Here is a 13,639-nt window from a genome sequence, read left to right on the forward strand (position 1 = left end):
AGAGTTTCATTCTGTCAGACTCTGTTCCGAGACTTGATTTCCTGTGGTTTTTGAGGGAAACTGGGAGAGCATGAGCAGCCTCATGACTTTACTCTGACATCTTGGCTCCACTCCAAGAAGTCTTGAACATTATTTTAAAATTGTTTGGAGGGGAATGTTCAGAGTTCAGCTGGTTGCTGCCTCCAGTCTGCTACAGACTGAAATCCTTTTTTTTTTTTTTAATTAATAATTTTTTATTATATATATATATATATATATTTATAATATTATCCCTTGTATTCATTTTTCCAAATTATCCCCCCCTCCCTCTATTCCCTCCCCCCGATGACCGGCAATCCCATACATTTTACATGTGTTACAATATAGTCTAGATACAATACATGTGTGTGAATATCATTTTCTTGTTGCACAATAAACTTTAGATTCCGAAGGTACATGTAACCTGGGCAGACAGATATTAGTGCTAACAATTTACATTCACTTCCCAGTGTTTCTTCTCTGGGTGTAGCTACCTCTGTCCATCATTGATCAACTGGAAGTGAGTTGGATCTTCTTTATGTTGAAGATTTCCACTTCCATCAGAATACATCCTCATACAGTATTGTTGTTGAAGTGTACAGTGATCTTCTGGTTCTGCTCATTTCACTCAGCATCAGTTGATTTAAGTCTCTCCAGGCCTCTCTGTATTCCTCCTGCTGGTCATTTCTTACAGAGCAATAATATTCCATAACCTTCATATACCATAATTTACCCAACCATTCTCCAACTGATGGACATCCATTCATCTTCCAGTTTCTAGCTACTACAAAAAGAGCTGCCACAAACATTTTGGCACATATATGTCTCTTTCCGCTCTTTAGGATTTCTTTGGGATATAAGCCCACTAGTAGCGCTGCTGGGTCAAAGGGTATGCACAGTTTGATAACTTTTTGGGCATAATTCCAGATTGCTCTCCAGAATGGCTGGATTCTTTCACAACTCCACCAGCAATGTATTAGTGTCCCAGTTTCCCCACATCCCCTCCAACATTCATCATTATTTGTTCCTGTCATCTTAGCCAATCTGACAGGTGTGTAGTGGTATCTCAGAGTTGTCTTAATTTACATTTCTCTGATCAGTAGTGATTTGGAACACTCTTTCATGTGAGTGGATATAGTTTCAATTTCTTCCTCTGAGAATTGTCTGTTCATATCCTTTGACCATTTATCAATTGGAGAATGGTTCGGTTTCTTATAAATTAGGGTCAGTTCTCTATATATTTTGGAAATGAGACCTTTGTCAGAACCTTTGTTTTTAAAAATATTTTCCCAATTTGTTACTTCCCTTCTAATCTTGTTTGCATTAGTATTATTTGTACAGAAACTTTTTAGTTTGATATAATCAAAATCTTCTATTTTGTGATCAATAATGATCTCTAGTTCTCCTCTGGTCATAAATTCCTTCCTCCTCCACAAGTCTGAGAGGTAGATTATCCTCTGTTCCTCTAATCTATTTATTATCTCCCTCTTTATGCCTAAATCATGGACCCATTTTGATCTTATCTTGGTATATGGTGTTAAGTGTGGATCCATATCTAATTTCTGCCATACTAATTTCCAGTTTTCCCAACAGTTTTTTCCGAATAATGAATTTTTATCCCTAATGTTGGTATCTTTGGGTTTGTCAAAGATTAGGTTGCTATATATGTACCCTTTTTTGTCCTTTGTATCTAATCTGTTCCACTGATCTACCGGTCTATTTCTTAGCCAATACCAAATGGTTTTGGTGACTGCTGCTATATAATATAGCTTTAGATCAGGTACACTTAGACCACCTTCCTCTGAGTTTTTTTTCATTAGTTCCCTTGCAATTCTCGACCTTTTATTCTTCCATATGAATTTTGTTGTTATTTTTTCTAGGTCATTGAAATAGTTTCTTGGGAGTCTGATTGGTATAGCACTAAATAAATAGATTAGTTTGGGGAGTATTGTCATCTTTATTATATTCGCTCGGCCTATCCAAGAGCACTGAATGTCTTTCCAATTATTTAAATCTGATTTTATTTTTGTGGCAAGTGTTTTGTAATTTTTCTCATATAATTCCTGACTTTTCTTTGGTAGATGGATTCCCAAATACTTTATACTCTCAACATTTGTTTGGAATGGAATTTCTCTTTGTATCTCTTGCTGTTGCATTTTGTTAGTGATATATAAGAATGCTGAGGATTTATGTGGATTTATTTTGTATCCTGCCACTTTGCTGAAATTTTGAATTATTTCTAGTAGCTTTTTAGCAGAGTCTTTGGGGTTCTCTAAGTATACCATCATGTCATCTGCAAAAAGTGATAGTTTAATTTCCTCATTTCCTACTCTAATTCCTTGAATCTCTTTCTCGGCTCTTATTGCCGAGGCTAGCGTTTCTAGTACTATATTGAATAGTAATGGTGATAGTGGGCAACCTTGTTTCACTCCTGATCTTACTGGGAAAGGTTGCAGTTTATTTCTATTGCATATTATGCTTACTGAAGGTCTTAAATATATGCTCCTGATTATTCTAAGGAATAGTCCATTTATTCCTATACTCTCAAGAGTTTTTAGTAGGAATGGATGTTGGATTTTGTCAAATGCTTTTTCTGCATCTATTGAGATGATCATATGGTTCTTATTAATTTGATTATTAATATGGTCAATTATATTAATAGTTTTCCTAATATTAAACCAGCCCTGCATTCCTGGAATAAATCCTACTTGATCATAGTGTATTATCCTGGAGATGATTTTCTGAAGTCTTTTTGCTAATATCTTATTTAAGATTTTAGCATCAATATTCATTAAGGAGATTGGTCTATAATTTTCTTTCTCAGTTTTCGATCTACCTGGTTTAGGTATCAGTACCATCAGACTGAAATTCTTGACAAATTTAGACCTTAAATGGTCTTTTAGAAAAGTCTTCCCTCTCTTCTCAGTTAAGTTATCTTTTATATGGCTGACCAACTAATTTTTCTCATTCAGAAATGTGGTATTACCTTCTCAAAAACCCTTTATTGTTTCTCTGTTGCTTGCTTAGTTTCATTCATTCACTTTGGCATCAAAGATGCCAATTGGACATAATCTGGCACCTTTCTACCTTCCTGGGGTCATACATACTGCTTCCCTCCATGGAGTCTCTCCTTCAGCCAAAAGAAATTGTTTTCACTTGCTTATAACTGTCTAGGCTTATCCAAGCCTGTGCTATTGCTTATGCTATTTTTGATAACTAGAATGTTTGTACTTTTCCTTTTTCCTATTGAATTCCCATTTATCCTTGAAATCCTCTCTTAAATGCTAGTTGCACCATTAAGCCTTCCATAGTAATTACCTCCAGCCCTGCAATATTTCTATAATTCTTATCAGCCTTTTCTCTTTCCAGGCTTCAGGTAACACTTTGTATCTCTCTTAAACCTTTTATCTTTTTTATTATTTGTGTATCTCATCTATCTAGTAGATATCAACTACCTGAGGTCAAAAACTATCTTATATAAACTTGGCTGCTTTCCAGCCTTAACAGTTTAATAAGTGTTTATGGAATTAATGTGAGTTTGTATTCCAGATCTTCCAATAGCCAATTGTTTTGAGTTGCCTATGAGTTTTCCTCATTAATTTTTATAAAGATATGCTTCTTCTGCCCATGTTTATCACCTCTCCCACAAATAAGTTTGATTCTCCAAATTTCTATATTGTCTTTTTCCTGTGTTCCTTATATTTGCAGTTTATGATACTTTATATTATATATATATATATATATATATATATATATATATATAATATATATCCATTTGTGAATGCTTTTTCCCTCCAAGTAGATTATGAATCCTTAAGGGCGCAGGTACTTTATGTAATGAGTCTTTAGGCTTCTTATACTAATCATTGTTTTGTATGAAAATAAAATGAAAGTGAGATAGGAAAAATATATTTGAAAAGTTGAGACATAAGTTAGTATTGTTTATGATAACAATACATTTTGTTTTAAGAGTTTCCATGGCTGAAGAATTCATCAATAAAGTTGTCAACCATGTGTTGCTGAGCTTCTCTTCTAAACTGCTCATTGATCATGTGGGCCTACAATCTCCCAACAAGATGAGAATGGGTCGAATTGCTTTTGAGAAATTGCAGAATTTTTTAAAAAATAAAGTCTCTTGGTTTCTCCCTAAAATGTAACGCTCCATCTTTCTAATCCCCATCCTTTTTCTTATTGAATAACATGTTTGTTTTTTTTTTTTCTTTCCTGTTTCCTTCTCTTGTGTCTTGTATTTGAAGGTCAAGTTTTTTGTTTAATCCTTTTCATCAGAAAAGTTTGAAAATTCTGTTTCCTTTAATGTCCATTTTTTCCCCTCTGAAAGATTATGCTTAATTTTGTTCAGTAGTTTATTCTTAATTATAATCCAAGCTCTTTTGCCTTCTAAAATATTATATTCCAAATCATCCAATCCTTTGTGATCCAGATTCTGACTCTTTAACATTTGAATTGTTTATTTCTGATTGCTTACAAGAATTTTCAGGAGATGATTGATAGATACTTTCATTCATATTTTGAACTTTTGTTCTAGGACATCACGGAAATTTTTTAGATAATTTCTTGAAAAATGTTGTCTAGGCTCATGTGCGTTTGCACTCTCTCTCTGTTTCTCTCTCCTCCTCCTCCTCCACCTCTGTCTCCGTTTCTCTCTCCATCTCTCTCTCTCTCTCTGTCTGTCTGTCTCTCTCTCAACTTTCAGGTAGTCCAATAATTCTTTTTTTTCACCCTGAGACAATTGGGGTTAAGTGAAGTGTTAAGTGTCTGAGGCTGCATTTGACATCATGTCCTCCTGACTTCAGAACTAGTGTTCTCTATCCACTATACCATCTAGCTGTCCCATTCCAGTATTTCTTAAATTATCTTTCCTGGATCAGTTACTTTTCCAGTGAGGTATTTTACATTTCCTTTTTTTTTTTTTTTCCCATTTGTTTTTGTTTGATTCTTAATGTCTTATAAAACCATTAGCTTCTACTTGCTCAATTCTTTTTTTTTTTTTTTTTTTTTTGTTCTTTTGGTCATTTTCTAATCTATTTGCTGACTTTCAGACTTGGAAGTTCTCTTCTGGAGTATTAGGGACACTGTCCCAAGCTTTTTACCCTGGGGGCCAAGGGCCTGGTCACTTTTTGCTTCAGATTTCTGGAGGTAGCTGCTTGCCCATTGCCATGGAGTGGGCCAATCTAGTTGTATCTATTGTGCTGGTGATTCTAGAGCTAGCATTTTTCCTCCTTCACTGGGCCTTGTTACTGATATGTGCTGTGGCTAAGAGCTTCCTGCTGCCTTCCCTGGATATCACCAGTGCTGGGTTGCACTCCCTTTTTACCCAAATGAGACAGATCTTTCCTGTAGTTTTCTAAGTTATTTGGGTTGGCAATTTTTTTTTTTTTTATTTAAAGGTAGAATGATTTGCTGCCATTAAAAAGTTTTTTTTTTTATTATAGCTTTTTATTTACAAGATATATGCATGGGTAATTTTTCAGCATTGAAAATTGCAAAATCTTTTGTTCCAACTTTTCCCCCTTCCCCTAATCCCTTCCCCCAGATGGCAGGTTGACCAATACATGTTAAATATGTCAAAGTATAAATTAAATACATGTCCATATAGTTATTTTGCTGTACAAAAAGAATCGGACTTTGAAATAGTGTACAATTAGCCTGTGAAGGAAATAAAAAATGCAGGCAGACAAAAATAGAGAGATTGGGAATTCTATGTAGTGGTTCGTGGTAATCTACCAGAGTTCTTTCGCTGGATGTAGCTTCACCATGATATTTCAGTAGAGAGGTGTCTGGTGAGTTTAAGTGTGCTATATCACATTTCAAACAAGGAATTCTGCAGGATAAGTGGATTAAAATATATTAGTGAAGAAACATAATTTTTTAAAAAAGTTGGGCTGATTACGTGACAAGATTGAGAGTTAACTGTGGAACCATTTTTCTTCATTGATATCTTCACAACGTCAAAAGAATTTCAGGAAGACCCCATTATGTAGGTGGAATGTGTGGTAAATTATGGGAAAACTTGACTAAAAGCTTCATGGGCAATCATAATTGCATATGATCTGCATTACTGAAGAAATTATATATATTCATGGAATCATAGATCTATAGAATATTGGAATAAATTCAATTCCTTATCATAAGCACCAAGGAATGTTTTAAAGCAGAATTATTTTTTCTGCTTGTTATGCAACCAGGAACTTGTTAAATTTTCTGTAGAGTTGTCCAGCAAGAATTGTGACAAGGTCAAAAAAAACTTAGCATGTATATACATGCAGTTAATATTGACACCTATCACATCATTCTACCTCATATTACTCTCTTTACTACTTGGATTTTTTTTTTTTAATAATAATTTTTATGTCATCCATACCTTTTGCATGTTCTAGATTTGATGCATTTGAAAGATAAGCTTTGTTTTGTTATGTAAATAATCTTATAATTGATCACACTTTTTTTTTAATTTACAGATTTATTCCAGTCGAGATCTCGAAGAATCTATAAATAAAATTAGAGAGATCTTATCTGATGACAAACATGACTGGGAACAGAGAGTAACAGCTGTAAGCTTTTAGATTTGATATAATTGCTTTTTAAATATGACCATTCATTAAACTTTGCCATTATTAAAAATAGACTGTATCTAACAAAGGTTGATTAATAGTTATTTCACTATAAATTACTGTGTTAAGTATGAATGATGTTTCTGGTGTGTGTGGGGGGGTGTATTAATGTTTTCTTCTTTCTTAAATGCATGCAAAAATACATATTACATTATAATGTTGTATGTATTATCATTTTTCTGTAACCTTAATGCAAATCAAGACTTTTAGTGTATATTCCGCCATTTCATTTCTTCTTCCAGTCAATGAGTTAACAGATTTTTAGTAAGCAATTATTATGTGCCACACTCAGTGTTTAGTGCTAAATATCAAAGAATAGTTTAAAAAACAGAAATAGATCCTGCTTTCAAAGAGCTCACAATGTAATATATAAAACAGCATGTAAATATGTAGGTACATACAAAATGCATGTAATGAAAGTATGAAAATAGAAAGTTTTAATTAGAAGCTTAGTCTGGCAAAAGAAAATGATGTTTAAACAATGTCTTGAAGGGATCTAGGGAAAATTTGTGTGGGAGGTAAGGGGAAGGTCAAATCCTGCATGAGCAGAGAGACTGGAGAGGGAGTATCTCGAACTCCAAGTGGGCCAACTTTGTTGAATTTTAGCATATTTGGAGAAAGAGTAGAATATAGAAAGGCTAGAATGGTAGAAAAGATTCTTGTTATAAAAAGCTTTCTATGTCAAAAATAGTTTATATTTGGTCTGTAAATCATAGGGAACCAGTACAGCTCATTAAGTAGGAGGAGTTGACATGTTCAGATCTATGCTTTAGGAAAATCCCTTTGAAAGTTAATTGAAGAATAGGTTGAAGTAGGAGAAATCTCAAGCCAAGGAGATGAGTTGGAATGCTTGTGTAGTGGTCTAAGTGAGAGGTGATGATAACCTGAACTAGGTTGTGATTATAAAGATGGAAAGAAGGGGATGCAAGGAATGTTATGAAATTAGAAACAATATGATTTGGCAATTAAATAAATGGGGTGTGTAAGATTGAGCAATCAGGTATGGCACTGTGATTTCCTCCAACAATCACAGGGAAATTTGAAAGAAGAATAGGTTTTTGGCAGGGAAGTGGAGTTAAATCTTTTTTGGACTTGTTAAATTTGAGCTGTTTTTAAGACATCCATTTGAGAATAATACAAGAAGAAATCAGAGAAGTGCTACTATAATTATGTAGAAAGACATCTGTACATCTGGAGATGTACTATACACACACACACACACACACACACACACACACACACCCTAGCTGTCTATATGAACACATTCTAGATATATTTTCCAAATATTGCTGTAGCAATACATGAGACTCTTAATCTCAGGGTCGTGGGTTCGAGCCCCACGTTGGGCGCCAATTGTAGCGAGCTGTCGTCTCCAGAAGCTGCCGGATCGCTCTCTGGGAAGAGATCTGCTGTGTCTACTCAAATCTCTCAGACAGATTCTTCTTCCTGTAGGGAACCGTTGTCTCCAGGCAGTTGCCGTTAACTCTTGTCCAGAGAAGTGACTTCCCTTCCTGCAGAGAGCCCCGTCAAGCCTGATGTAATGCAGAGATTTCTCCTCTTCCTGGAGTGCTGTCCTTCCCCAGTCCAATCTGCTCTCCAGGCCCAATGTTGCCTCTTTTATCCTCCCAGAGAATGGGCGTGGGATAATGCAAGGGCTTCTGGGAAGAACCACTTCAACCAATGAGCTTGCTCCTTCTAGGATTCCTAAGGTGTAAACTCTCTTTACAGGTCTGAGCCAGAGAACTGTCAAGTCAACCTGAGTTCTCACCTTGTAATTGTCCAGACAACCTGAGTTCTCACCTAGTAATCCTAACAGCAATAGATACAGATACTAACATTTAGACTATATACATTTAGAATATGTAATATTCTAGAATATGTGTATACTATATAGCTGAGGCAGGTAGGTGACATAGTAGATGGAGTGCCGGATCTAGAATCAGGCATAGTTGATTTCAAATCCAGCCTCAGATACTTAATAGCTGTGAGACCCTGGACAAGTCACTTAACCTCTGTTTTCCTCAGTTTCCCCCTGTAACATAGGGATAATAACAGCACCTACCTTTTGGAGTTGTGAGGCTCAAAACAGGATAAAACTTGTAAAAGTGCTTATAGTGGTGTGTGTATCACATAATAGGTGCTCTGTAAATGTTAACTGTCATTATTTAGATACAGATCTGTATATCCATAAAGCCATTTGTATGGGTATAATTGACTTAAGTGATGATTTAACTTCATGATAACTGATAAGATCAAGAAAAAAGTAAAGAGTGAACCCAAGTGGTTTAAGATAGGACTTCAGGGTTCCTATGGTTAGGTTGAAAAGCCAGGAAAGGTGACTGAGAAGGAAGAATCAAACCAAAAGAGGATAAGCAGAAGAGGGAAGAGCGGTACCATGTCCGTGTGATCAGTGAAGCTCAAGGATATGAAAAGGCCATTAGATTTGTCCATTAAGAGGACAGTTCCAGTTGAATGAAGGTAGAAGTCATACTGCTGAGATTTTTACAAGAAAATGAGATAAGTGGAGTTACTGGTATATCATGAACAGGAAGAGAGATATAGGACAGTAGTGGGGATGGCCAGATTAAGATACTTTTTAAAAAAATTTGGGAGGCATGAACAAGTTTGTCGGGAGCAAAAAGGAATCCAGTAGACAGGGAGAGATTGAAAATAGGAAACAGAGTCAGGGTGATAGTGGTAGTCATTTCCTACGTTTACTTTTTGATTTCTGACCATGCTCCCTTCTGTGTCATAGATCTTATCTCCACTTTTGACAGTGAAGAAAAGTAGATTAAGTAATTAAGTTATTTAAAATAAATTTAATTTAATTTATAGGGGGCACCAAGGTGGTACAGTGGATAGAGCACAGCCCTGAAGTCAGGAGGACTTGAATTCAAATTTGATCTCAGACACTTAACGCTTCCTAGCTGTGTGACTCTGGGAAGTCTCTTAACCCCAATTGCCTCAGCAAAAAAAGAAAAATATATATAATATTTGAGGCAATTAGATGACAAAATAAGAGTTCAGGATTAGTGAAGGGCAGTGTTTTACTTGAGCAAAGCTATTGAAAGATCACTAAGGTGTTATATTACTACCTATTGTTATTTGAAGTCAGCTTTTCATTTTTGTTAGAGAATGGCAATAGATACTTGTCTTTTTTAAATTCACTTTGTCTTTGCGGAGAAAAAAATTAAAACATCTAATTTACCCCTAAAATAACAACCTGGTCATTTTGCATATTGCATTGTAAAACGTAGAGCAGTCCTGAAGAGTTTTCTGGGGTTGTAGTTGACTCTTAGCTACCTGTGGAGTTCTAGAATCCCCTTCTTTCTAAATTTATTTAATATTTGGAAATTTTAATATCCACTAACATTTAATTGTCTGAATTCTTGTGCCAATAGTTTTTTCCTCTCAGTATTTTCTGGTCTATGTCCATTAATTATTTTCATTGCAGATTTTATTTGGTTTTGAGAAGTTTTTCTGTCCATTAAAAATCATTTGTCTTCCCAGTTGAAAAAGATTCGGTCGTTACTTTTGGCTGGAGCTGCTGAATATGATAATTTCTTTCAACATTTGCGTTTGTTGGATGGAGCGTTTAAATTATCTGCTAAAGACCTGCGTTCTCAAGTTGTCCGGGAAGCTTGTATCACACTGGGGTAAGAATTGTATTCTTCCAGATTCTTAAATGTTTTATAGATTTATTTTTATATGCATATTCCATAGGATATAGTTAGTGGAATCTCAGAAACAGGGCATGGTTTAATCTTTACTTATTCCTGAGACTTGTATTAATCACACTGTTGTTATAAAGTTTTACCTGATCCAATTATATTTATGTAAGTAGCTATTTTTATGATATTTCAAGGAAAGAACTAGATTCTGAAAGATTTATTTTAGCTATGAAGGGATGTTTTTGGAATTTTTAATAAAATGGGATATATGCTAAATTTGAAAATTCCCTTGTCATTTTTTGCTTAATTAGTTTAGGTGATGATGATGATGATTATATTTTTATTTCAGAAGTATGTTGTAGTTTCCACTTCTACTTTTATAACCATATTACATACATGCTAGAGTCCTCTATAATCTTTAAATTATAGCTTTACAAATTATAGTAAGAAAGTATCACTTTCTATTACTTTTATATGACCAAGGAATATTGTGTGTGTGTGTGTGTGTGTGTAATGACAGCTCAACTTGTCCATCAATAATCATTTATTAATCACCACAGTTTGAGACACTATGCTAAATACTGAAGTTTGGATTCATTTTGTGCCTGAAATGCTAAAACATAGTATAAAAAATTTACTTCTCTTTCAAAAGAGATTCTGTCTTATCTATTGTATAGTTTTCTTTGATAAGATATGTCTAATCCTACATTAAAAAAAAAAAAAGGTCTACCTGATAAGCTCACCAAAACAAACAAACACACCAAAAAAAACCCTTTTGCCATTTCTTTCATTATCCATTTTTATTTTTCATCGCTATACTTTAATTATTTGTTGTTTTACTTTAGGTTAGAATTAGCGATAGGACAGTAGCAAAAATGGGATAGATGTTAGACAAAGATTCTGTTGGAATAATAATATGATTGCTGGTAAATAATTTCCTCAGGATCTAAATTAGGTGTTATCTTTGGATATTTGGTTTTGATAAAGTTCATAGACTAAGATTATATATTGGAAGAAAATCTTTTGAAAAACAACTAGATATATATAGTTTTAAATTTTCTTTTTCTTATATGTATGTTATATAAAGGTATGTTATAGTAAAGGTAATTTTAGTAGCACCCTTCTCTCCTTTTCACTTATTTATTGCAGAATATTTTTAAAAGATGGCAAAAAAAATTAGTTCAGACCATTCTGAACTGAACTGGCTGAAAAGATTATTTTGGTATTTTTAGAATATCCATAAACAGCCCTGTAGCTCTTTAATTTAGTCCATCACATCCATAGTTAACTTAGAATTTCAACTATGGCACAAAAGAATTGTAATGAATTAGCTAATAATTTAGAAAAGTATTCATTTAGAAATGAACATAATATGTAATATTAAATCCATACTCTTATGTAACCATACTCTATTATAATTATATTATACTTATTAATATTATATAATGTTATAATTGTACTTTTGTCAAAAGGTAATAAAATAATGTCTTAAAATATTGTATAGCTATGGGATCCCTATTCATAGATTGGTACTTAACATATATTTTTTTCATTTGTTCTTCTCATTGTGGAACAAATAGCAGAGGGCTGGAAAATTGATTAAAGGGAACTGAGTAAAAGTAAATCTTTTAGGAGGCTCTCATTTTGTGTTCTTCCATGTTAGAGTAGCCGTCTTAATAGCAGAGTGATATAAATGAGTTTTAGGATCAGAGGACCTGAGTTCAGTTTCTGTGTCTCATTCTCTACTTATATAACATTAATTAAGTCACTTACCTCAGTGGGCCTTAATTATTTTATCTATAAAATGAGAACTTGAATCAGATGACCTCTGCTGTCCCTTTTAGCTCTAAATTTATGACATATGTGTCTGTTGAATAGCATGTATCTTAAACCTAAAACTCCCCTTTAGAAAGGTTCATTGTCAGGGCAGTTTTCAAAATATAATGTAACCATATTTGGGACAGGGACCCCTTTTTTTTCCCCCTCTTTCTATTTTCCTTCTTCCTTTGTATTCCCTATTCTCAAAATAATGCCTAGGACATAGTAGTTGTTTAATAAATGCTTATTGAATTAATCAAAGAAAATGAACTTTAAATTTTAGTTATTCAAAAGTAAATGTCATTGAACTGGGAGAATATATTGGAAAATTAAGTAATAGACAATAAATATCCCAGTGTTCAAAAGATGAGGAGGTGATGGTATAAAAATAAGTCATTTGGGAAAAGTTATATTTTAAAAGTTACAGGGACAAGAAGTTTTTAGATTTACAATGCTTTTGTTTTGTGATGTTTCTTCATCTTCTTAATTGTAATGGCTGCAACAAATACCAAACAAAAGACACAAGTCTATCTCTTCATATTTTTTCCCTTTCCCACTCTTTTTTTTTTTTAAAGGCATCTGTCATCAGTCCTGGGAAACAAGTTTGATCATGGAGCTGAAGCCATCATGCCAACCATTTTTAATTTAATCCCAAACAGTGCCAAAATCATGGCCACATCTGGTGTTGTAGCTGTTAGGTTAATTATTCGAGTAAGTATGTTTAAGTATCTTGTATGTTGTAAGCTCAGTCTATGTTAGTTGATAATGATAATAAAATGAGACATTCGTGATTTCATTGTTCCCATTTGATGTAGTCTTCTGACTTGGTTTATTTAATAGCTTCCATTTTTAGAAAGAGACCTCACTTGCCGCTTTTGTCTTCCTTGGACATCTAACCATAAAATCTTTACATAGAGAAAGGTAAAGGGACTTACTAAGGATCACACAGATAATAAGTAATGGAAGCAGAGTTGGAATTCTGACTTTGTTGACTTTTAGAAAGGACCTTAGAAGTCATCTCTTTTAGCTACCTTGTTTTTTAGATGAGGAAACTAAGGTTCCCAAGTGTTAAGTGACTGGTCCAACATCATTCAAGTTATGACATAATGGGGATTTTGAAGGAGAGTTCTTGAGTATAGATCCTATCATCTTCCCACTGTGCTCTGCTGCTGCTTATCATAGTTTTCTTCCATTGGCTAGTTTAATCTCAGTTGACTTTTCCTTTGGGTGGGGTTTTATTTACCTTTCTCACTCCCCCTGGAAAGGAGGAAAAATGGAATGCAGAAGGGTTTGCATTTCCTGAGTGTTAGAGCTGGATCTTAAAAGGATACATATTCTCTTACCCCCATTGTCCCCTTATAGGATTCTTATGTTAACCCCAGGTCCATTAATTCTTCCTCATGTTTTAAAGTCCTTTTCTTTCTCTCCCCATTTAACTTAGTTGATGACCTGAATGTGCTTCAGTTTCAGTCTCCTTTTAAATAGTATATTTATTATAGA

At 34.1% G+C, this 13,639-nt stretch overlaps 1 protein-coding gene across 13 annotated transcripts in view; it reads left to right on the top strand.

Annotated features, from left to right (window-relative positions):
• CLASP1 (cytoplasmic linker associated protein 1) overlaps positions 1 to 13,639 on the top strand; it is a 315,917-nt gene that overhangs the window by 187,301 nt on the left and 114,977 nt on the right. For all 13 annotated transcript variants that reach the window (XM_074301768.1, XM_074301766.1, XM_074301767.1 and 10 more), the window contains 3 exons: positions 6,498 to 6,590; positions 10,161 to 10,306; positions 12,715 to 12,850. In XM_074301768.1, the coding sequence (XP_074157869.1) occupies positions 6,498 to 6,590; positions 10,161 to 10,306; positions 12,715 to 12,850 (375 nt within the window). The remainder of the gene's footprint in view (positions 1 to 6,497; positions 6,591 to 10,160; positions 10,307 to 12,714; positions 12,851 to 13,639) is intronic.

The sequence above is a fragment of the Sminthopsis crassicaudata genome, chromosome 3 (assembly GCF_048593235.1).
Source record: "Sminthopsis crassicaudata isolate SCR6 chromosome 3, ASM4859323v1, whole genome shotgun sequence".
Lineage (NCBI taxonomy): Eukaryota > Metazoa > Chordata > Mammalia > Dasyuromorphia > Dasyuridae > Sminthopsis > Sminthopsis crassicaudata.